This window comes from Lathamus discolor, chromosome 1, assembly GCF_037157495.1.
Source record: "Lathamus discolor isolate bLatDis1 chromosome 1, bLatDis1.hap1, whole genome shotgun sequence".
NCBI classification, from domain to species: domain Eukaryota; kingdom Metazoa; phylum Chordata; class Aves; order Psittaciformes; family Psittacidae; genus Lathamus; species Lathamus discolor.
This window is the reverse complement of record NC_088884.1, coordinates 41,910,912-41,935,792: the sequence shown is the minus strand read 5'-3', so window position 1 is coordinate 41,935,792 and position 24,881 is coordinate 41,910,912. Positions and strand designations below refer to the sequence as shown.

General features: G+C 39.6%; 1 protein-coding gene across 1 annotated transcript in view; it reads right to left on the bottom strand.

Moving 5' to 3' along the window:
• ZDHHC17 (zinc finger DHHC-type palmitoyltransferase 17) overlaps positions 1-24,400 on the bottom strand; it is a 69,133-nt gene extending 44,733 nt beyond the window's left edge. The window contains exons 1-2 of the mRNA XM_065669283.1: positions 24,300-24,400; positions 6,628-6,731 (exon numbers count right to left, since the gene is read on the bottom strand). Coding sequence (XP_065525355.1) covers positions 6,628-6,731; positions 24,300-24,362 — 167 coding nt within the window. The 5' untranslated portion in view covers positions 24,363-24,400. The remainder of the gene's footprint in view (positions 1-6,627; positions 6,732-24,299) is intronic.
• Positions 24,401-24,881: the final 481 nt, after the last annotated feature.

Below are 24,881 nucleotides of genomic sequence, written 5' to 3'. Positions count from 1 at the left end.
GTAACTGAGAATTACCAGGAAGCGCTAGTGCACTGCGGGGTTGGACTAGGTATCAGTCGGTGCTCGGTCAGGCAGGGTGGGGCGAGTTATCGGTGGGCAGGTGGTAAGGTATTGTATTCTCTTCCCTTGTCATTTCCTTTATCATTATTATCATTGGTGGTAGCAGCAGTGATTTGTGTTATACTGCAGTTACTGGGCTGTTCTTATCTCAACCCGTGGGAGTTGCATTGTTTTAATTCTCCTCCCCACCCCTTCGGCAGCAGGGGGAGGGCAAGGTGGAGGAGGGGTGGTGATGAGAGAGAGAGACTGCGTGGCTGACTTGCCGACAGGGTTTAAACCACGACATGTGCACATCCTGAAATCAAGATCACTGCCTTGTGACATCAGACTTCTGCTAAAGCAGAATTTTAACAGCCTCTGAAAGTTTGAATTTAAGTAACTTTTCCTTATGCTGCTTCTATGTTCTACTTTCTGCAGAAGAGACAGCCTTAGGCAACTTAAGGCTCTTCTGCTCTACTTGATCAACTCTCATAACTGATGGACAGACCTTCATTCCAGGGCAGTTACTTTTTCTGTCACATATCTCAATGGATCCTCAATCTGGACAGCGCTTCAACAGTGAAGCCTCAAGTGACCTAAGTCAACAAACCTCAGGAATGCTTCCCAAGCCTATCACAGGTTTGAAGCACATAAAAAAAAAAAAAAGAAAGAAAGAAAGAAATACTAGACATAATCTACCTAGAGCATGTTGCTTTCAATTTCTTAGGAAAGTTGCACTAGAAAATATGAAAAATGCTAGAAATTGCTGCCATGCCTATAATCTTTCCAAATATTACAAAAGATCAGAACAAAGACTCTTACATGCAGTATGTACCAATTGGCAACAAGCCTGTAAAATCTGGTCCCTCAGACTGAGTAAAAAAAGCAGCAGTCATGCATAATTTTCACAACAAAGCTTAGGTTTTAATCATTATTGGCAAAGTGGGAAGAGAAGAGGTTTGGTTTACAAAGTCTTAAAAATATGCAACCAAACAGACAAGATACGCATAGTGAGACACGCATAACTGCCAGGAAAACTGATAAGGCTATAAAGCTGGCAAAGCTTGAGATGCACTATCTCCCAAATCCCAGTCTAGATCAGCAGTGTGGTCTGATGAGTGTCTGTTCTTATATGTGGCTCAATATACGCAATTCCTGACTTCCCCCCACCCCACTGCTTAAAAGGCCAAGAGATATGAAAATGAAGGAGATCTATGGCAAGCATGTGAATCATCCCTTCAGCCTGTTGAGGCAGAATGCTTTTGCAATGCCCCTGGAGAAGCCCTAATAGGATGCTGTAATTATGCTCCACTGATGTTTACAAATAGTACCCTCTAGGATTTACTTATCACTGCTTCTAGGTCCTGGCCAAAGACTACTGGATGGGTTCAGATACAAGGAGTAGTGTAGGAATAGATTCTTCTCTGGGCTTAGCATCATAGACTTCCTCTCCTACCAACTGGAAGGCAAACTTCAAGGTACTTCCTACCATGGCCACAAAACAAATCATGAAGTTCTGCAATACATCTGAAGAGTGTTCCCAGGAAAACAAAACACTTCCAAATATTTCAGTGAGTATGAGGTATATAGCAATTTTTATTTAAGTCACAATCAGTCTGACTCTTCCTAGCAATTTATTTCACTACCTTCAACTCAATCATAATGAATCACAAAAGATGTAACACAGAAGGTATAATTTAATAATTCTTCAATTTACTAAGTTGTCACAAAAAGATTTAAGGATCTAGGCAAACAAAATTTGCCTAGCAAAAAAGGTTAAAAAATTGCAATTTGCTCTTCCTGGAAACACCAGATTCTTTTACTATGAAATAAACCACCGAATCCAATGCACTCATGGCTTCTTGAGGTCTGCCGTAGAAATCAAGCATTCTTCTCTCACATACTACCTATAGTCTTCCATTGATTCGCTGCAGCTGATTTCACCTTGCCTTCTCCAAAGGTTCATGACGCACTGTTAGACTACGAAATGAGAAAGTCATCTCTTTCAGACACTCAGCGTAATCATGTTTATAAAGTTGCTATAAAAGGCTCTATGCCCTTCAAGAGCAAGGAAAGGAGGACAGGAGTCAAATCCTCACAATACAAGACACTTAGGTATTAATCTAACAAATTTTCAAGCATTTGGGTGAATTCTCAAGGGTGACTGTCATGCTGTAAACATCAGTATGAGGTATAATTAAAGCATCCTACTGAACTTCCCTTATTCTGAAAGAAATTGAACTAGTTCTTCCAGGGCAAAAATACCACTGTGCAAGCTTGTTTCACTATTACGGTCTCTAAGCCATTTTGGTAACTAACCTGTAACATTTTATTTGTCATTGCAGGTTAAATTTACCCTGCATTTAATACTTTCAAAAATAGTATCCTAGAAGGCTTTTGCATTTTAAATACGTAATCCATTCTTTTAATCTTTTTCTGCAAGCACATCGACTCTTGGAAATAGATACTGCCAGCTTTGCCACGATTAACATAAATTTGGCCACAGTACTAGGAAGGAATCTCTCTTCAGTGAGCACATCACCATGCCAACAAACAGTAGGTAAACCAGGAGCAAACTCCCTCAGCTTGCTGTCATTGTAACTCCAATCAAAGCTGTTTTAACTGGAAACGCAATTAGTAGAAAAATGATTGTTTTTTTATCTTTTGAAGTCTCATTCTCATGAACGATGGCAGTTAAATACTAACAAAGCCTTTCATACCTTCTCATGGGTTTTGCATTAAACGGCAAGATAGTTTTGTTTTCAACAGCAAAGGGACAACTCAAGAGCTGCTTAATTAACAGTTAACAGTGATGTTGAGAGACAAGAAAAATTCAGCTCTTGCATGTGTTTCAAAGCCTCAAATTGTCTCAGCAGTTGTGACTATATTAGCCTTCCATGTGAACTGCAGATACATTTCACTTTCAGTGATATAATCAAACTCTATGGGCACAAATGACCAGGCATAGAGAACATATACCCATGTCAGCATCTGCCCATCTTCTCCTGTGAATAGCTGAAAACAGCCAGGAGTAACTGTCACTTTGGCCAACTCTCACTGATTTAAATTATTCCGTACGTATCCTATTTTCTCACCAGTTACCCCCTGAATCATGAGAAATAATGAGGAGAAAAGCATGTTCTCCAATATATCTGTCAATTTTTTTTCTGAGCAAGATTCAGCATATTTCATCTTTTGTGCTGCACTATTTCACAATGCACACAACTTCATTTTGAATGACCTCAATGAATAAAACTAACAGAAAAGTTAATCTTGTGATAATGAAATCTTGAGCACAAGGAATCAATCTACTAGGAGTCACAAAAGCACTCAATATCATTAATGTTTAATACCTATGCTCATAGTGGTTGGCTTACACAGTTTCAGCATAGTGAGAGTTTGCTCAGGTTCACTACAAACAGAAGGTGCATCAATAGAACTGAAAATCACAATGCAAGGATTAATGGGGCTTTGAGCAACCTGGTCTAGTGGAAGGTGCCCCTGCCCATGGCAGGGGGGTTAGAACTAGATGAGCTTTAAGGTCCCTTCTAACCCAAACCATTCTATGACTGCATGATTTTGCTCTCCTAGTTGTAATCCATCATACACTTCTCTACCTGTGAACATCAGCTACTTTTACCTGGTTTTGTGGCTTAAAAGATTTAAAACAACAACGGCAGAAACTTAAAGTTGTTATGTTAACAGAGCACTCTTGCCAAGACATCACATTCAAAGTTATGACTCCAGCCTTGGATGACAAAGAGTGCCAGAAGAGATAAACATACCCAACATCTCCCCATTAAACTTCACTTTTAAATCACTACTCTTTTTACAAGACTCCATTCCCTTGCAGCTCCAGTGGGAGCACTAAATTCTCTCAGAGAAATTAAACCACTACACAGCCCACCCTCCAATTTTGTAGAGGCAGAAGAAATCCAAACACTTTCTGTGCAGTTGAAAGTGAAATATTTATGAAGTATTAAGTATTATTAATGTTCCTTCATTGCAATAGCAAAGGCAAGAATGGACGATTTTTGTACTGCTGCTTTGAAAACAGGTTTTCAATTACATGAGCAGCCCAATTCTGCTTTCAGAAGCAGAGTGGAAACATTCATATGAACAAACCAAATAATTTTGCTGGAACCAAAATAACAGATGCCAAGAGATTGCACACGTATCATAACATTTGCAAGACAAAGGGCTAAGACACTACTACTTTTAACATTACCTACATGCCTTTGGACAGGTTTATAACAAAGCTAGTGAAAAGAGTCCTTTATAACAATAGATATTCAAGCCAGCACAAGTTTCTGCAGAACAAACACACTGAGAGCCTATTTTTGGTGTAAATCATGCCTTAGGGCCCCACACCTGTGGGAGAACTTACCGGGAACATGATGGGGAAAAAACTACAAATACGTATTTGCAATGAGAACATCATCTGGGTCTTTTTTCTATACAAAGTTTTAATTTGATCCTAAAAGGTTATTAGATTTGTAGCTCAGTGTATGTGTGTACAAGCATGCTAATTTAACAAGTACCCAATCTACAGACTAAGAACATAAAGCACACAAACAGTTCAACAAGATATGAAGGAACAAATACGTTTGGGAAAACGTGTGCAGATTGCAAGCTCTTATTCTCCCTTGCTGAAAAACACAAGAGCAAACGCATTATTTTACTAACATTGTTTTATTTCTCTGTAGTCCTGTGTCCATAAATTCAACATCTCAGAATTCTACAGTCAAAGGGCACATATGAAGTACAGATGAGTTTTAAACCTTTTTATCCCATTTTTCATCATAATCTTTAATGTTTAAGGACCTATGTTCCCCCTTTTTTACAGAACTTTTTGTGGCACCTTACTTACATTAGCACTAAAATAAAAAGTAAGTCACCAAATATTTTAATCAAAGTGAATATTGATTTTTGAGGGCAAGTGGTAGAGGATAAGATCTCCTATTCTTCATGTATATAAAATATTATATTTCTACAAAAGTGAATAACTAGCTCATTTTAATAGGAACTGTATATCTTTTTAATAACAGAATAAATATATTAGCATTATTTTATTTTTTATTTCGAGCATTATGATACTTGGTGAGTTTATTTTCTGCCTTAAATTTCAGAGATTTTTCCCTTTAAGATGGCTGCTTTACATAACATAGCCTTCTAATCCTAGTAAATACTTAAAGGTGAGTTCATCCTGTAGTCAGGAAAGTGCTGTCTGGATACCACAACTTGATCATATACCCATGCTGACAGTCCCCCTTCCCTGTGATAGTAATCATTAGGGCTATGATATGGAACTATACTCCTCTTTGGTGATAGTCATCCTCTCTGTAAATCACACCTTTCCATGACTGGGAAGGAACATAATGGATAACTGCCAGCTCTGTTGATTCTTGTTTGAGGAGACTAGAAAAGAATTATAACTCAGTTGAAAGCATAATCAGCCTAAATTTGTGGGCTAGCAGGGACAAATGTGTTTTAGGGTTTTCAACATACAATGGAAGGGTGGAAGCAGGTAACCTGTGAAACCACTTTTGCTGTCGTATTTCCATGTTTTTAAGAAGCAGATAGCTTGATGTTGTGACTGTATTTTCATTTCTAAAAATCTTCTAATACGATGATCGTAGATTGTAGTATTGCCATTAAAGAATCTAGAGCAATAACTGCAGAGTCAGCCAACATCTATTTCAGGAACATAAACTCCTCACAACTCAAAAACTGAAGTACATACTTCCTAAAGCTAAATAGTGCCTATGTCACATGCCGAGCTGCAAAGCTGCTTTCAATTGGAGAAGAAGCCTTTTAGGAAAAAAGGAAAAAAACTTTTAAGAGGAAAAAATCAATTAGCTCAGCAAGAGAAATAAGAGTTTAAGAATTCAAATTAGTGGCACAAGAAAAATCTTACAAAACTCTCTACCACCTCAGCTCATTGAAGGAAAGTGACAGTCGTGGGAGTCTCTGAATGGTAAACAACAGAAAGTTAAAAACTAGCTTCATGACAATTCTTCAAAAAGTCTTGGGAGTTACTATGTACTACAGGACTGCATAGAAGGCAAATTTGTATAACTCATCTGCATTAATAATGCAATTATTAAATTTGCACTCTGTTTACTTCTACGATACTTCCTCAGCCATAAACTCAGTTCCATACAAACAGTGAAACCGCAGGATCAAAGACAAAGGAGGAAATTACACAGACGCATATTCTTTCTAACCTATAAATGATGTTGACAAATCAAGGAAACCCTCATGTCTGTGTATCAATGTTGCCCACTTGTCTCTTAATCATCACCTACAGAAAATAAACATCACTACCAACAAGAAGAAAACCATATGTTCGCTTCCAACAGTCTGTCCAGCAACCATCTATATTTACAGCTTACCATAATTCCTCACGCATGTTTCCATAAAATGCTTATAAATTTGTCTTAACAGTAATTTTGTAGAGTTCACTTTTGAAATCTTCTACTGCTGTACCCACAAATACAGTTCACCTCCCACTGTGTGCCAATAAAATCCATTTTACTGCTTTTCAGCTAATACAAAGACAAATCTAACACTCAAAAGTAAACTCACTGTGTGGCTTTGACAATGTCCCAAGTGCTGTAGTCGTCAATGTGGCTTTTCCGTCCAAGAGATTCACTATATCCATGGTTGTAATGGCTTTGAGGCTTTATTTCCTAAAAAAAAAAAAAAAACCAAAAAAAAAAACAACCAAAACTTGCCATTAGAATACCACAATCAAAATTACTGAAGTTGCTCAAACAAAAATAATAATAATAATGCTGTAAGCAAACTAAACCCAGTACCCAGTTCAGTGAACTAAGAAGCTACCCAGATTTGCGGGTGGCAAGTTGACTGGCCACATTTCTACATCTTGCGAAGCAGGCCACCGCATTCCCTAGTATAGATTTCCAACACCTCCCAGGAAACATGACTTGTAATAGCAGAGTTCCGTTAAAGCCTACACTGGAGTATTTTTATAAAAGGTTAACAAAAGTAACAGTATTTTTTTTGTTTAGTTTTAGATTTGGGGGTTTATAAATGCAATGTAGCATAGCTAAAAAAAGCTACTGGCCATAAACTCATGAAGTCTTAACTCTACCACAGATAAATGTCATCCTTCAAATAGCATAGTCATGTACCTTCCAGAAAACAAATTAATCAGGAACGATTAACACCAGTGACTAGAACCTACTAATACTTTATTGATTCTTCAACTCCAGTCCTAGCTCTAATCTTTTTATGTTTAACCTATACGCCTCAGAAATCAATGACATAACCATGACACATTCTTCACCAGATACGGCTCCCTACAAACTTAATTCTTTTGAAGAAAGGCAACACTTCAACCCTCAATGTTTCCGTTGGTGGAATTTATATTAAAACACTGTACTGACAGATCACTAGGGCAGGAAGATGCCGTTTTTCTTTACAAACTACGTGCATGTGAAAATCAGCTCAGCAAGCTAGAACTGAACAATGGATTTTACACTGTTGCTACACACTTTTCCATTTGTTACAAGTACTGCAGCCGACTATCTCTGTATCAACCGTACAGTTCAGCACAGCCATGTAAAAGAGTGTGAGAAGTATTCCAACCCCCCTGCCATGGACACAGACACCTTCCACTAGACCAGGCTGCTCAAAGCCCCATCCAACCTGGCCTTGAACACTGGCAGGGACGGGGCAGCCACAGCTTCTCTGGGCACCCTGTTCAGTACCTCACTGCCCTCACAGTAATGAACTTCTGGAGCAAACTATCAAGAAGGTAGCTTAGTTGCAAATCCCAAAGCTCTCAGTAATAATCTCAAAATAGAGTAACTTCAGTTAAGCATGTTTGTACTTGTTACATACAGTTCACCTACTTCAGTCAAGGAAATAAAAAAAAATCAAATTAAATCTAATGTGTTACATTTTGCAGCACTAAATTGTGCTAAATTAATGTAGTCACATATAGTTTGAATACTTATGACATTTTATACATTAAAAAAAAAAAAAATAAATCAAGAAATTGAAGTGTTTAGAGCTTTTAAACCAAGTACATAACATCACTGGGAACCAGTGCAGCAAAAGCCTTCATTTTCAAACCAGGTCTATTCTCATGCATAGATTTTTCTTTAAAATATTTTTTTTTCAATTTCACACAGCACCTAAATGATCAGGAGAGTGCATCTTTCCTTGAGCACAATGCTATTTTGTGGCATACACTTTTTCTTTCTAAGCCTGTAAAACTAACTAGATTAATCAGTTAAGCATTACCAGCCTAGCAGGAAGGTTGCTCTGTTGCCATCTTTTCAGGAGAACCTAAAAGTGTAACAGGGCATCTGCAGTCATCCAAACTGCACGTTACAAAGTATTCTCTTACTACCCAGAAACATAGCTTCAACTTTGTATTTCAGAAAGGTAGTAGCTTAACTAAACCTTTATTTTAACTGAGCTGCTAGATTGGACAGTGCTATCTGAAGAAAATATGTTGGAAAAGATACCACAGGACATTACAACTAAAAAAAAAAAAAAAAAAAACCCACTAAATTCATTATTCTAAATTCATTATTTTGTCCCACATGGTTTTCTCTTCTCTTAGAGGAAAAAAAAAAAAAAAAAAAAAACAGGATTTATACCATATCTGTTCACCTATTATTACACCACACAATTGCAGCAGGATTTTACATATCAAATTGCAATGGTCAAACTGCAAAAAGCTAAAGGAAATTCATTGTCCTGCAGCACCTGAGAGTAGTTCAATGGTTCGATATATTTCTTTGCTTTCCATAGCTGCTGGAAGAGGAAAAGTCTCTTTTCTCATTACCTAACTATTAAAAGCAAACTGAGAAACCTGGGTTATTTTTCAGGCAGATGTTAATTTACCAGGGAACACTTACTTCTCTTAAGCTGCACTTTCCTGAGCACTTCAAGCACACAAGCCAGGCTTCTGTTCCCTTGAGCCCGCAGTAGCCAGCCAAGAGAGCCATCGACTTACAAGTATTATAAATTCATTTCAGCCTAAAGTGATCAAGAAATCACAGACTTCTGATACTAATGCTTTCACAAAAAGGTTTTTGGGAATACAGCAAAATCTTAAGTATTAACTATTAACCATGTAAATTCAAAACAGTAAGAGATGACATTCCTTATTCTCTCCTACAGCTTAACAACTTTTACTAAGGACTGGAGGCAGTGACAGCAGCCTTAACTTTCAAAATGACATATTTTTTAATCGCTTTTTGTATTGATAGCACCTCTGAACTACTCTTTTTATGCTGAAACTTTCAGATTACAATAATGCAAAATAGATTAAGTGATTCCAAAATTAGATTTGAGAGAATGACAAATAAGACTGCCTGACACTAAATGAGTAAGCAAGAAACGGTCGTCTCCCTCTTTTCCCCCCAGAACATACATCTTTATATGAAATAAAGACTCATGACAGATCTAAATTTGAAGTGAACCCTGTGTTTTCTGATTTACATAGAGAGTTGAGCTTGTACTTTACATGTAAGAACAGTTGAAACAATTCCTAAAATCCTGAAAGGTATACAAACATCACAGCCTCCAACATCATACGAGAGTCTTCTAAAGAGTGTGAACTGTGGAAAAAGGATGACTTTAAGACTTGCCTGAAAAGTTGATGCAAACACGACTCATTTTGGAAGTAAATAATTTAAGACATATCCCAGGAAAGCATATCAAATCTGAATCCTCACCTAATACACTCAGTTCTCTGCAGTCTGGATGCAGATTCCCAAGCTTAAGAGTAAAAATTTATCATGTAGTATTATCTATGCAACTTGATAGTAGCATGCTAGCTACTATCAGTGCTATTCTATAGGATAACTCTTAACCAGCATTCTAAGTACCTAGGTTATGACCATGATCTGCAGAGTGACTTTTGAGTTCCTAAGTCAATAAACTGCCAGGAATTAAGGTAAAAGAGAACCTGGATTTTGTGGATCACAGTAATACTTGGTCCAAATCACCTATCAGTGACTGAGTGAATTCAGTCACTGCAAACAGCATAGCTACACACTATGCTTAGCTGGTAGGGCAAAATACAAGACGCAAAGCAGCAGCTAGCAACAGGAAAGTGCCTCTTCATTCCTAAAGAACTTTTTTCAGGCTCTGAAAATCCTGTGCAGGGCTAGGGCACAGTACAATAAATACAGAAAGGTAATTTCTCCTACTTACTCTAGAAAGAATGATTTAGAAAGAAATAAAGACTAACAAGTTAGTTACTAAGTATAAACACCAAAACTCCTCATAGATGTACAAATACTCACCTGTTATAAGATATAGCTTAAAATAAAAGCAATAGACATGGCTTAGAATAAAACCCTGCTAAAGCTGAAGAACCAGCAAACACTTAACCTGCCCACCCCCTTCTTTGGCAAGTTCTGTATTTTGCAATGTTTAGCAGGGCAATTTAAAGGACTGCTATTTAAGAAGCTGCAGATATCTCTCTATGCGCCTTGCTACTAAATATAATGGCTTCAATGTAGCCACAACCACCAAATGCTGTCCTAATATGTGTAGGCACAGCTTTAAGTCAGCAGCAGCTGCCTGAACAAAGCTGCCAGTGCCCAGGCACCATCACAGATCCTGTTCAGCCTCAGTAGGACCAACCTCAGGGGTGAGCTTGCCTAATGGTAGTCATTATGCAGCAGCAGCTAAGCTAGAAAGACATTGCAAGTACAACATTCAGGAAGCATCTATTTTGGGGGTTTAACAGAAGATTAAAACACACAAAATACAGATTACTTCCTCCAACCTGCTGGACAGAAAACAAAGCTCTGCTTCAAAATCTTACATTCATCCTGATTACTTGTCCACCTTTATTAAAGGAACAAGCATTAAAAAAGTGGAAAAATATCATTTATATCACACATTTACATCGTGCCTTTCAAAGAACTTAGAGTATTGTCAGTTTCACTGACAACATTTGGTCTTTTAAGATCTCACTGAAACCAGCAAAGAATGAATCTCTTTTAAATTCATATACCCTCACGCAAATCTTAGTAAAACAGCTAAAATACTTGAAACTAATATTTTTTTTAACCATGACAGATTGATAACAAAGTAACAACATAATGTTTTCAGCCGAGAATATGTCCCACATTCACAAATGCCTTCAACAATATTCAAAAGTGTTAGAATATTTACTTCCATGATGAAAATTTTTATTCCAGGAGAATTTAACTTTACAATGACGATCCACTGTTAAGAAACACAGCTAATTCAGAGGTTAAAAACTAACTGAACTCCAAACGCATTTATTTGTTGATATTTTAATCTCTACTGACAATGGCTCCGGCACAGCTGAAAGGAAACTAAATGGAAAGTAGGAGAGGAGAGGCCTTCACTGATTTACAATATGCAGGTTGCAAACACTAAATCTACTTATTTTAGCCTATTTCAAGGAGCCATTTCCAAGCATGACTTGAGCCAAATTATCAGTTTGCCACTGCTAAAAAAGAAAGGTAATTTCTCTGCCCACTCTTCCCCACCGCTCTTGGCACTGTGCCTCTGCTGCCTTACTCAAGCTAGCTTTGGTGCTCAGAGCCATGGTCACAGGGAGCTCACTCAATTCATTACAGGGGAAAAAAATAACCAAGACTAAGACAGCAAGTTAAAGCTGTTTCTCCTGTGAAAAGACAGGCTCCAGAGCCACAGATAAAGGAAATGCAAGTAAAGAGAAGATAGCAGGAAAATTCTGGCAGCTGCCAATTGTTAATTTGACTAAGTAATCATGGAACAACACACTCCAGCTTTTAAATTTTCAAGGAAGTCAAGTTGACAGGATAGAGATAGAAGATGCTGCTTCTAGAAACTGGCAGAACTGGTTGACTTAGAAGGCTTCAAAAAAGACAGATTTTAGTTATTTATAAAAATCAAATTTGGTTTCCCAATTACTACCAAGGGTCAGTCTTTCCAGATGAGCTTCTCTCTTCACGGACTATCCTTTGACAGTGCTCTATCACTCATGTGCGTCTGTGACTAGTCTGTCATTACTCATTAGCCACAGAATGTGCAGACTGCTTGCACAGATGCGCAAGTAATGCAGGGTAGGAAAAATCTCAGAAGAGTGAGAATAAGACTAAAAAGAAAAACTGGCACTTAGGAAAAACAGAAACAACACAGAAGAAGAGAAAAGAGAACCTGCTCTGGAAAATCAGACTGGTAAGCTGGGGAAGCAGAAGATAAAGCAAAGCATGAAAAGTAACTCCAAAGAAAAAAAAGGAAGAAGGGGGTGTGTGCAGTAAGCACAGCTCCCAAGAATGAGCACTAAGAATACTGGCATTCCCAATCAATTCTCTTCACAACTACATATGCAAGTAAAGTTATGTTCATTTCCCCTCAATACTCAAATCTCTTAATCTTTCCCAATAAAAAGCCAAAATTAAATAAGGTTAAGGAGAATTCTGAGAGCAGTACTTGTAATAAAAAAAAAAAAAAAAAACAAAAACAAGCAGCTACGCTTGAAAGAATAAGATGTCCAAGTCTGAATTATTCTGAGTGAACAATTTCATAATTTGCGATTCTGTATAGCAGGAGGATAGGAACAGGTCAATATGCCTGCTTGGACATAAGGAAGGGAGGAAAATGCTGCTACTTACAGCTGCCACACATGGCTCTGGTAGGCATTAACAGATGGCTAGAACTGCTTTTCCTTTAACATTATGCAATATTGCTGCAAGGAAGCAATACCCTGATCAGAACCTCCAATTCTGAATAGTGACCAAGAAAATTGACACATAAAGAGAAAATAATAGCATGTTCTAAAATAAAAATTAGAAATAAAAGCATAACCTTCCAAAAAATATTGCATACTATTGCCTTGGTTTCTTAATGAAACAGAAGAAAACATAATTTGTGGGGTTTTTTTTATGACTACTATTTCCATATCCATCTGCAGTTGAAAGAATAGTTGTAAAATTGGAAAGGACTGCAACTATTTCAGGTTAGTTAAACATTAAAATAATACTCATGTATGCTATATTTAACATGGACTATGGGAGGTTAATCTTAAAGAATTCCTTCCCCTGTATTTGTGTGTTCAATTTCTCTGTTCTTCATCTGTAAGAACATAGTGCTTTTCAGTAAGCTTTCTCAGTTTTGCTCCTACTTTTAAGGCAGTGCAAGAAGCTCTACAAATGTATTTATAGTAATTTGCATATTAGAAACACCCACATTAGTTTATATACACAGAAATACTAGCCACTCACGCACTAACATTAATAGAAAAATGCTCACAAAATAAGTGCAAGAAAATCAGTTCATCACTTTCCTATAAGAAACAGCGCTAGTATTTAACATTTTAAATGGAAGTTCCTCTTCTAAAATTCGTAACAACTTCATGATACCTACCCCTTCACCTAATTCCATAGCAAAGAAAGGAACAAAAACAGAAGCTAAAGTGATCATGTCTTAATTTCAGAATCACATTTAATTCTTTACAGGTGTAAGAAGAGTAGCTTTTTCTTTTCTAGAAAGAACATTAAATTTAGGGCGAAACCAGTAGCAGCTAATTTGACTAACTTGCCTGTCACCAAGTGGGAGCTTCTGATCTTTCTCATATTTACATGAGGTCCCAGCCAGAAAAAAAGAATTCTGCAGGGTTCCCCAACAGGGAGTTCAGACTAGGTTCCCCAGTCTGAGGAGTCAAAGCCTTCAGTAGCTGTGAGCTGTTAGATTTCCTGAACTGAGATCACAGAATGGTGTGGGTTGGAAGGGACCTTAAAGCTTGCACAGTTCAAACCACCCTGCCATGGGCAGGGACACTTCATACTAGACCAGGCTGCTCAAAGCCATGTACAACCTGGCCTTGAACACTGCCAGGGATGGGGCAGCCACAGCTTTAGTAGGCAACTTGTGCCAGTGCCTCCCCACCCTTACAGTAAAGGGCTTCTTCCTAATATCTGATCTAAATCTACCCTCTTTCAGCTTAAAGCCATTGCTGCTTGTCCTATTGCTACATGTCCTTCTGAAAAGTAATTCTCCAGCTTTATTGTTAGGCACCTTTAGGTACTGAGAGGCTGCTTTGAGTTCTAACTGGAGTCTTCTCTAGCCTGAACAATCCAACTCCCTCAACCTGGAGAGGTGATCCAGCCCTCAGAGTATCTCCATAGCCTGCTCTGGACTAGCTCCTACAGGTCCACATCTTTCTTTTGTTGGGGGTCCCAGAGGTGAACACAATATGATGACACATACACACCTTCAGTTTAGCTTATACACGCAAGAAAAATTCCATCTAAACCAGATTATATTCTCCATTAAATAAACATGCTTTTTTTTTTATTTTTTTTTTTTATCTTAACTGATCATATTGTACCTACAAACCACCCCACCCCCCCCACCCCCGCCAAAAAAAAACCCAAACCCATGAAATCCCACAGTTCAGTGTTTGGCTTGCAAATATATACTATCCGACTTGCCTTATGTTGACCCTTACAGTTTATGCTGGGATTCTCCCTGCTCCTATTATACCATTAAATTACACAGAATAAGTATGACACGATCAAAACCTCTTCCATTCAATGCCAATTCTGTTACCACCTTCCATTACTTTCCACATTTGACAGCATCCTGTCTGTGAAGTCTGTTTAGTTTGCCTCCTGTATTTTTTGGCCTGTTACACCATTTCTTGACATGCCAGAAGAAAAGATGTGTTTAAGAAAATCCCTGGAGAAGCTAATTGTAGAATACATACACAACAGAAAAAAAAATCTGCACCTAATACTCTGAGGTTTTTATTTGTAAGAAAGTCACAGTTGTAAGCAAGTTCTAGTTGACAATGCCTTAAAAAGTGGCAAGATAGATTGAGAATATCTTCATCTCAAACATAATAAAGTCCTTTTGCCAATAGAGAGTTCTACCCACAAGCAACAATCAGCAATCACAGAGAGAATAATCCTGCACACACTCCAGTGTAGATCTCATTTTTTACATAACGAGTCAGAGATGCTCAACTCAAGCCTTTAATCCAACCCCTCTATGCAGAGGTCAGAGATCGTATGATTTAAGGCACAGCTGGTAATGAGCAAGTTTTGCTTCTTCAAAGCAAACACAACCAGTGGCCTGCTTTCTAGCCATTTACTTACAGATGCTCCTAAACTGAACAGTGCTACACTTCAGTAAGGAACAGCTTCACAAGTAGCCTTTTCAGAGGCTTTGTATTTGCACATACAGTGCCACCAGCAAGTGTTATTTAAAACAGCTGTGCTTGCTAGCATTTGTAAAGGTTAAAAAATTAAAATACTATGGTTTAAAGTTTACTTTAAAGCTTTGGTTTAGTCAGCAACTTACAATAACATGTACATAAATTATTCTTTACTTTTCAAGGGGTGTTGCATTGTGTTCTTAGCCAAAACATCAGTATTTCCACAGAAATAAAACTGTATTATTCTCCAAGTGATTTTAACACTGAGTCCCAGAGTATATGAGCTTAGAGAACTCTCCACATAAAAAAAATACCTGAGAGACCTAGCATTAGTATTCAGTCATCACAACATTAATTTAAAACCAAATATGCATTACACTTTTAAGTGCTCAGTTTCAAAAATGCACCTAAGCACATATCTAGCTCAAACCTGATCCTCAGCTATTTGAAGGAAAAAAAGCCAAACTCTTCTTTTTAAAATTCCTAGAAAAGGGTACTTAGAAAATTCTTTTTTGAAAGATCAATACTATTCATTAAATTTTCAAACCTGGTAATATCACATATTAAAAAAGTATACTGAAGGGTCTGCTTTATTCAGCAAGTATTTGCCAAAGCCACACTCAAAGGTAAATTATGTTGCTTCATGAGTTTATAGCCAACTCATCTCTGAGGAACAGTGGAAAAAATTAAATCAAGAATCATAGCACTGGCAGGTGCATATGACAGAAAGAGCAGTCAGCCTTACCTAGCCGTGGGCCCTCTTTTCTCCTTGACAGATACAGAAAAAAAAAAGAAAGCACAAATTGCATTCTGTCCTCGTGGAAAACTTCAATTCACCATTCCCACCACCACCTTGAATCAGCAAATTGGAGCCAGCTAAGCAAACTCTCATTTCCACTTGTGATAAATGCAAGTTGATTCACCTACCACAAGTAGGAAATGCATGAAAGGTGCTTCTAGTCATGCTAATAGTCACTTTTTCTGCAGCATATGTGACACAGCTTAGTAAATCTATGGTGTGACAGTTCACAATGATTCTATTCTATCCAACTCCTAAGCTTCCAATCAATCACACCAGGTCACCCTGTACCTTCCTGCCAGTACTGTAGTGCACTTGATCCCGCAATGAGTAGGTTGAGTGAACTGGCACAAGATACACACTATCTTTAGGGGTTTTTTAGTTGGATGAACTTTCTACTGATTCGCTTTCCTGAACTGGTTTATCCTGGGACCAGACAAGTACCACTGGCAAATGTATGCAGCTGGAAGTGTTTAAACGTAAGTTTCATAATTAGCTTAAGTCAAGCTAAAACTGACCTGCCCTCAAGAGGAGTGGTCAGACTCACAGTCCTGGCTGCCCATCTTCCATTACCTCTTTACCAGTTCTCACAACAGCACAGAAACGGTTTCAGTTAGGATCTAACTCACGAAACAAGTATCCCAATTCATTTACTGGCCACACAACTGCGAGATGTCTGGGTTTCACAGTGGTTTTAGACCAGCTTAAACTCAATTGCAAAACCACACCCTTTAAAGCCAGCAATACAAGTGTTTTCAAAGCACACTCCAATGTCTTTCTTCTCTTGCTACTGCAGTCCCTCCTCATCTTCACTTTCCCCTGGTCTTGAGCAGCTTTCCAACTCTGATCACAGCATTCCCACTTACATTTTCAGCACTTTTCCCCTTACGAACACAATCAAGGAAACGCATCTAAAGACCTAAGGGCATCTACAAGCGTAGGAAGAAATTACTAGATTTGAAAACTGCACAAGACAAATTGTAGTCTAATGTTACACCACGTACTAGGCTTGACAGGCCTGAGGGTTCAATTCAGCCAGACTTCCTCTGACTTCAAGAAGAAGCTTTTGACTTTGTTCTACTGTCTCATGCATAACAGACCCATGTGTTTCTTTCAACTATAAGGATGCTATGAAAGCCAGTTCTTTATGTCATACTGTCTTCAAAAATACAGCAGGACAGTGTGCATGCTGAAATATCAATTACTGAGGCTGCTCCCATCTACACATGTCAGTATCAATGACAATATCACCCAATTTTCAAGCGAACGGCAAACAAACTTTTTCCTCTTTATTTCCATAAATTGGATTCTGCAAAGTTAAAATGTAACCCTCTTCCATGTTTATAATGCCTCATTACTATCCTGAACAAACACAAACACAGTTAAACAAATGCTGTTGAAAGACTTCAAACCTGTGAAATCTGAGAGAAATAAAATCTGTGTTTAAGAAGTAAAGGCAAACTGAGTCGATAAATTCAGGTCAAAACAGATATTTATCACTGATACTTTAAGAGGGCCTACTTCACAAAGTTAAAAAGCAATTACTGCCCAAATGTGAAGAAAATATGTAGAGTTAAAACTCTAAATAGCTGAAATCTGGTTTAGGTGTTTTACTACTTACTGAGAAGCCACAATGTTACCATTGAGAAAAAGCCCAAAGTGGTGAAAAACTGTAGTTTACAGGAGAAGTGAGAACAACTGTAAAAACAACCTTGTAAAATGGCAAGAGAAGCATTGACAGTGAGCGTGACAAAGTGGAAAAATATGGAAAACTGAAAAGCAAGCGAAAGGATACAACGCATCTGTAACCCTACCAGGTGAGGAGCACCCAAACAACAAGACATGGACAAAAGTTGTCAAGATTACAATGTAAGAATGATAAAACTGTCAGTAAAAACACAAACCCACACAACTTGAAAATGTTCAATAAGTGCAGAGCAAAACCTGAGGAAAAAGCCAGAAAATTTAAATCCTATCCTGTTGCCACAATAAAATGCCTCCTAATATAACAACAAATATTATTAAATTCCTTTAAAATACAGGCTGGTCAGGCCAGGCCAACCATATAGTCCAAAAGATGTGAACATTGTTTTTCATTAAGCCTGAAGAAACTCCCATGATCTGGATAAAAGATTATGGATTATAAATGGTTTCCATTTTAACTTAGTGCTGCCTTTTCTAGGTTTGATATGGAACTAACAAAAAAGCAAAGACTAGTAATGCTAAGTACTATGGCTTCACAGAAAAATAAACCCAGCACTTCCAGATGATAAAGAAGTAGTAATGGTCAAACACAGTTAATGTCAAAGGTGTTTGATTTAGTATTGTCTGATATTTTGATTAAGAAATTAGAATATACAGAAAGTTCATGTGCTATATCTTGCAAGTCTTAAAAACTAGAGGTGAACAAGTTTTATTCTTATGATTTGTTTTGTGACTATTATACATACTGTCCTGGTTAAGGACTATGCTAGCAAAAAAAAAAGCCTCTCTCTTGCTCTTTTCAGTAGCTCACATTTTTTAAACCTTAAGGTATTGTCAAAATGAAAACACTACTGAGAGGAAACTAAGCATCCTACAGAGCTTGTATTTGATCCCACCTTTTTTCATGATTGTCTGCAGCCTAGGAGTAAACAAGTTAGAGCTGAACAACTGTGGGGAGAAGGATGCATAATACTCTGCTTCTCACACCATGTAGCTTATCTTACTTGGGCAAAGTTGGGAGAGGCCAGAATAAGGTTATTTTACATAGTAACAGTAGCAAAGTCATATCTAAAATGAAGACCCATCCTGGAAATTATCCAGAAAGCACTGACTTTGAGATGGGTAATCATCTAGGCACAAACTTCCAATGCAGTAGTTTCCAGCAGGATCAGTACAACAGTCTCTACATATGGGGAATGCTGAGCAAGAATGCAGAAGTTGCTTTACTACAGCAACTGTCCCTGATATGACTACTAGAATAGTGTTTTGGTTGTGAGTACACTACAACAGCTATTGCACTCAGAGCAATGCCATAAAAACACAAAGAATGAAAGAACGGGACTTCACAAGAGACTCAAAAGGGTCAGTATGGCTGCAGACCATAACAACAGTGTAGGGATCTGATAATCATCAGCATATTAAATAAATACAGACATACTGTATTTGGATAGGTATCCCTCAAGATGTAATGAAGAGAAACAAATTAAATTCAAACTAAAAACAGGTTTAGGTCTTAGACTAATTAAATTTGGAGACAACTTTCCCAGCTATACAATAGTATTTGTTACTGTTGGACTTTGTTTATTTTCCTGTTTGCTTTATAAGTAATATCCTGCCTATAAAGAGAATTAGTTCATTAAAGAACCCTGAATGCCTGCATTAGAAGGGTGGATTAGATCTGCAGTCCCCTCTGGCCTCAAACTATGAGGCTAACTGTGACCCATGAAGCAAGACACAAGCTTCAATAATAAGCACGTCAATCTGCCTGACACTTCATGATTCCATCCTCCTCTTTTAGTAATACCAGTAAACAATAACTGGTCTTTGAATAAGTTCACAGGTGTAAGCTTAGTCCCTAGAGTGATCCTAACTAAACCATAAAGTCCCATACCTTTACAGAACAATTAATTAAGAACAAACTGCACCCTCGTACAGCCCCACACAAAATCAACAGAATTCCACAGGGGATATAGCTGGACTGTAAAATCAGGCCTTTCACTGGCATTTTAAACAGAAGAAATTAGAGCCAAAGCTATCTACAGTAAGTTTACCTATCTTCTTCGCACCACTGCCAAAGATTGCAAGGAGATACTGTGCTTCTAACTTCCTAGATAGTTACAAGTTGAACCACAGAGAAACAAAGATTGAAATTAAGCGTTTCAGCTAGGATTAATTGATAACTTCCACCTCTCTCAAACATACCCTATAAGCCTAAGGAGAATGGTGGGTGTACTACACTGCAGTAACAAAACAGATCTTCCTCCCTAGTAAGAGTTCTTACCATTTTGGAGGAGACACAGCCCTGAACAGCTGAAACACATTTGGCAGCTCAGGACATACTAGGCCACACACACCAAGAATATTTTCCAAACAAAAAGGAATAATACAAACAAATTCAGTTTTTTAAAGATTTCCAACCCCCCTCCTTAGATTTCGAAATAAACCATCCAAGCCTATCACTTCCCACACAACAGTCAGGAAGTTGTTCTTGTTTAGAAGATCCAAAGAATTTAAAGTCAGAAGGCCTACTAAGATCATTTACTCGGAGAGTAACAAGTGCAAACAGTATTGAGTAGCATTCCCATACTAGGGCTACACTGTATAAATGGAAGCAGAGCTTGCCATTGTAACTGTCACCAGAAACCTGAACACTGGGAGAAGGAAACAAACTAGCAGGCACTATACAGCATTGTGTTACTGTGCCATCCCAGGCACAGTATGGAGGCTCTACCTCTCTTGGAGCTACCGTATCCCACTGCAGGGCAGCCAATGCCATATACATCTTGAGACATACACCCACAGAACTCCCTCTCTTTGGTCATCCATGCACTCCACAATCCTGCTGAAGGATTCAAGCATGTGTAAGAGGTGGCATATCACCCACAGAATCAGCCACCCCAAACATCTACACTCGCTTGTATTCACAGATTTAGAACACAACACTTAACACATGTCCAGAAGTCAAAACCCCCCATGTGGTCTCTAGAAAGACATCCAAACTCAAGCTGAAAACATTAAGAGCTGGTTAAATCCAGCCCTGTCTTCCTTTCTTCCTTATGATGACTACTCATCCTCACCGTTTTACCATTCCTACTTTTCAATTTGATGCCATTCAGCTTCACTCTCCAGCCACTGGATCCTGTTAAGTATAAACTGAATAAAGCACTGCATCTCAGTACAAAAGTAGTCACGGGGGGGGGGAAGGAAAGATGCTTCTCAGAAATATCTGCTAATATGAACATGGACTTTTTAAGCATTAAGGCATTATTAAACTGTTTCTTAACTTTTTTCCACACTCCTCCTTGTTTAACAATGACTTTTAAAGACAAAACTTCATCGTTAGTATTACCACATGCTCAGCCAACACACTCTCCTTGCTCCCATCAGTAAGCCACCCTCAGGAAAAAAAAAACAACAACAACAACAAAAAACATAAATCAAGGAATACATTACATATTTTTTTTAATCAAAGCATTATCCTGGAAGCTTCTGCTGAACTGCTTGTTCATATTTATATCCTACCAGTCAATAAAATTGGGGATACAATCCCATGCTTACATTCCTTACCTTCAATGCATTACTTTGAATATGGCTGCATTAAGGTGCACTTTGTTTTACTAGAAAAACTTCAGATGAATTCTAGATGGTTTTGTACAGTTGTGCTGTCCTCCCTGCTTAGAACCTACCCATTGTGTTTGCCTGGAAGGTATATTAATGGCAATTTTGCTATTACTTCCAATTAATTCATGAAAAACCTCTTGAGTCCAGTAGACTAACTCCTCTAAGACTTTCAGGAACAATTCTCTCTAGCAACTATTTCCAAGATTAGTTAGCCAGCATTTTCCCACCCATTTATCATATACTGTAAGATCATTCTGTATTGCATGAGCAATTCATGTTACTTACTGTACTTCCCCACTAAAAATATTTATCTGCTTCATTGTTCACTAGTCACCTTGCAACACTACTAGTAGAAAACAGTGGGATCTACACTGACATACTAAACTGAGCTTGTGGTCAGAATGAGAGAATAAATATCTTTTGAAGAAAGAGTCTATTATATAAGTTCATCTTGCTTTCACGTGGGATGGAGAGAGGCCCATGAACTTAATCAGAAAGATAAGACTCAAAATCCACTAAAAGCAGCCGCATCATCAGTTTCCTAAAGCAGTCATATTTTCAGCAGTATTTCTACCTCTTCTCATCAGAATTACTTGAATCACCACTTTCAGATGAACCCTTCACAAATAAACACTGAGATCTTACAAAGATCTTACACCACTCCGGTATTTTTTTTCCCCACTGTTCCTAGGAACATCTTTCCTACAATACTAATACTGTGTTCATAACACCTCATGGCAAAATGCAAGCCATAGAGCCCAAATGAAAGCAAAAATTTCCTTTCCAAAAAAGCCCATCAAAAAACTTGGAATGAAATCCAAATTAGTCAAAACAAAAAGACAGTAAGAAGTGAAAGTCTCATTTAAAAATAAAAAAATACACACACAGGAAAAATATCTGAAAAAGCTGCATGACAGGTAACAGGAGAAGGAAATGTAAGAAATCATGAGATTTTGACAGTCCTATAAAAAGCATCATTTTTATGTGTATACAAATGTAAGCACCGATTATATGCTCCAACGTCACTACTTACATAAGGACATGGTGCTATTTTCTTTAAAAGTGGAAATCACTGAGTATTAAGGCCCCTGACTTCAAAAATGACTGAGCACAAATGCACTACATTGTTCAGTGGGCAGGTTCTGTGACAATACTGCTACGGTAACAAATCCTCAAGCTTTTAACAGGCACTCCAGAAATGCTCTTTTAACAGCCGGTCTCACCACCAACATTAAAAACATCCTTCTCTTTTAAAGCTTCTCTGCACAAAGGGATTTTTAAGGACTGACACCCACTCAAATCCATGTAAGTACTACCCTGTGAATAATATATAGTCAAATAACACTCAGCATTTCCAGCAAAATCAAGTAAAATGATATTTATTGTATATTAAAAGATTCACACTGGTGTTACAGAACACAGTAAGTATTAACTTCCTTCCGTATCTTTTGTACACACACTCAGCCTTAGACACCAAAGCAAAAGTATAAAATTCTACCAGACCACTCAACTAGTGAAAAACCCCAATTTAAACTGAGACATGTTTGTTCTCTACATAGTAATCATTCAAAGTTAATTTAACAAATACTGTCTTCGATCCTGGGAACACAATTGTTTTCTAACAGCCTGTAGATGATTCTTATTCTATTTTATAGTTTCAGACTGCCCATCTAAAGTTTCTACAAGTTAACAACGTTTTCTTTCCAAGAGCATCAACATCCAACAATCTGGATCAGTACTGAAAACTTCTGTAACTTCTGAAAAACATCAGACACTGCAAATGAGGGTACTTCTCCAGTTAGTCTGAAGGAACATGTAGCAACAGCCTTTGCACATCGCTTTAAAAAATAAAATTGCAAAATATATATATCAAGACACTTACTTGCATCGCTTTGCTAGTTAACCTTCTCAACTGACAGGTCTATTTTAAAGTCATAAGGAAGCACAGTTTAGAGAGGTAGAGAAGAGTGGGTAGGATACACAATTGCATAGAGGCCTATAAAGTCTCTTTAGTCATGAAGAAAACTAAAAGTGTCTTTGAGATGTTGTTTAAGGAACAAGAGTACCATCTGCTTCGCAAAAACTGGAGCCTGGCATACGCGCTAATCTTTCTCGTAGGCTGAAAAATCAATTCTTACAATCCTTAATGTATCAGGTGACAAGCCCACACGTAAGAGATTTTCTAAACTGTTTAAAATACATTTCAAAACAATCGCACCGGTCCTGAAGAATGCTCACGCTGTTGACAGAGGTAGGTGGCACAAAAGAAGGGTAAAAATGTGTCACGAAGCGACCTCCACACATCACCTATAAGCATTCCTCCCACTGCCTGTCCAACACGTTGGAAATGACAGACCTTTTCCTTTCAAAATAAAGCCCACTCCACCCTGGCAGCGCTGGGCTGGATGAGACCAGGCCAGACCAGCAGGCCGCTACCAGCAAAACGCAACAAGAAACATTTATTCCTCCTCCTCCGAACCGCGTCACCCGGGCTAACGGGCAGCAGCACCCCCCGGGGCGGCGGGGCCAGCCGCCGAGCCTGGCCGGGCACCGAGCGCTGCTGGTCGTGGACGCCAGTGCTGCGGCACCACCTGGGGCGGCTCTGCCCGCAGAGAAGACGGGGCCGGAAGGGAACCGGGCCCCCACCGCCCGCCTCAGTCCCAGGCACGGTCCCGGGCGAGACCATCACCGCCGGCGAGGGCGGCACAGGAGGGCCGGCAGCCCTGCTCCCCTCCACCAGCACCCGCATCCTCCTCCCACCCAGCCGCGGCCCGGCCCGACCCTGCCCTCCCCGGCCGCCGCCGCGCACACCCAGGCCGGCAGCGGGAGGAGGCGGCGGAGCAGCTCCCGCCTTGAACGCACCCCGCCCGCTCGCCTCGCCCCGCACCGCCGCCCTTCCCGCGGCTGGGCGCCGTCCCGGCCGCGCCCCGAGCCCGCCCGTGCCCGCCTCCCGGCGGGCGCCCTCACCTCCGGGTGCAGGACGGGGACACAGCCCGCTTCTTTCTCGTACTCCTCCAGCGGCGCCGCCATCTTGGTGCGAGCGCGGCGCCCGCTGCATGCCGGGAAGTGTGCGCGCGCCCGCTGCGCCTCCTTTCTCCCCCCACCTCCGCCCTCGCCGCCCCGGCGGGCGGAGGGCGCGTTGCTGCGGGGCGGCTGTGCCCGCGGCGGGTGACGGGCGTCCGGCAGGGCCGGGGCCGGAGAGCCGCCCCGGGAGCACCGCCCCTGCCGGGGCCGCGGGCAGCGCCGGCCGTAACGGGCCTCGGAGCCGTGCGGCGGAGTCCGCGGCGCGTCTCGAAGCGGGCGGGCGCAGCTGGCGGATCGCCGGCGGGAGGGCTTCGCTGCCCGCCCGCCCGCCTGTTTTCCCTCAGGGCGGCCTCACCCAGCCCCGGCCCTTGAGGCTGCAGCGGCGGTGTCCCTGGGCGGCCCTGAGGCGGGCAGCCGCCGGCCGAGGAGAAAGCAAATGTTTCGGTACACTTGGTTGGTTGGGGGAGCCTGTCACTTCCTGGAGATACCAGTATCTCTTGAAATGAATGCTTACTAATTCAGGTT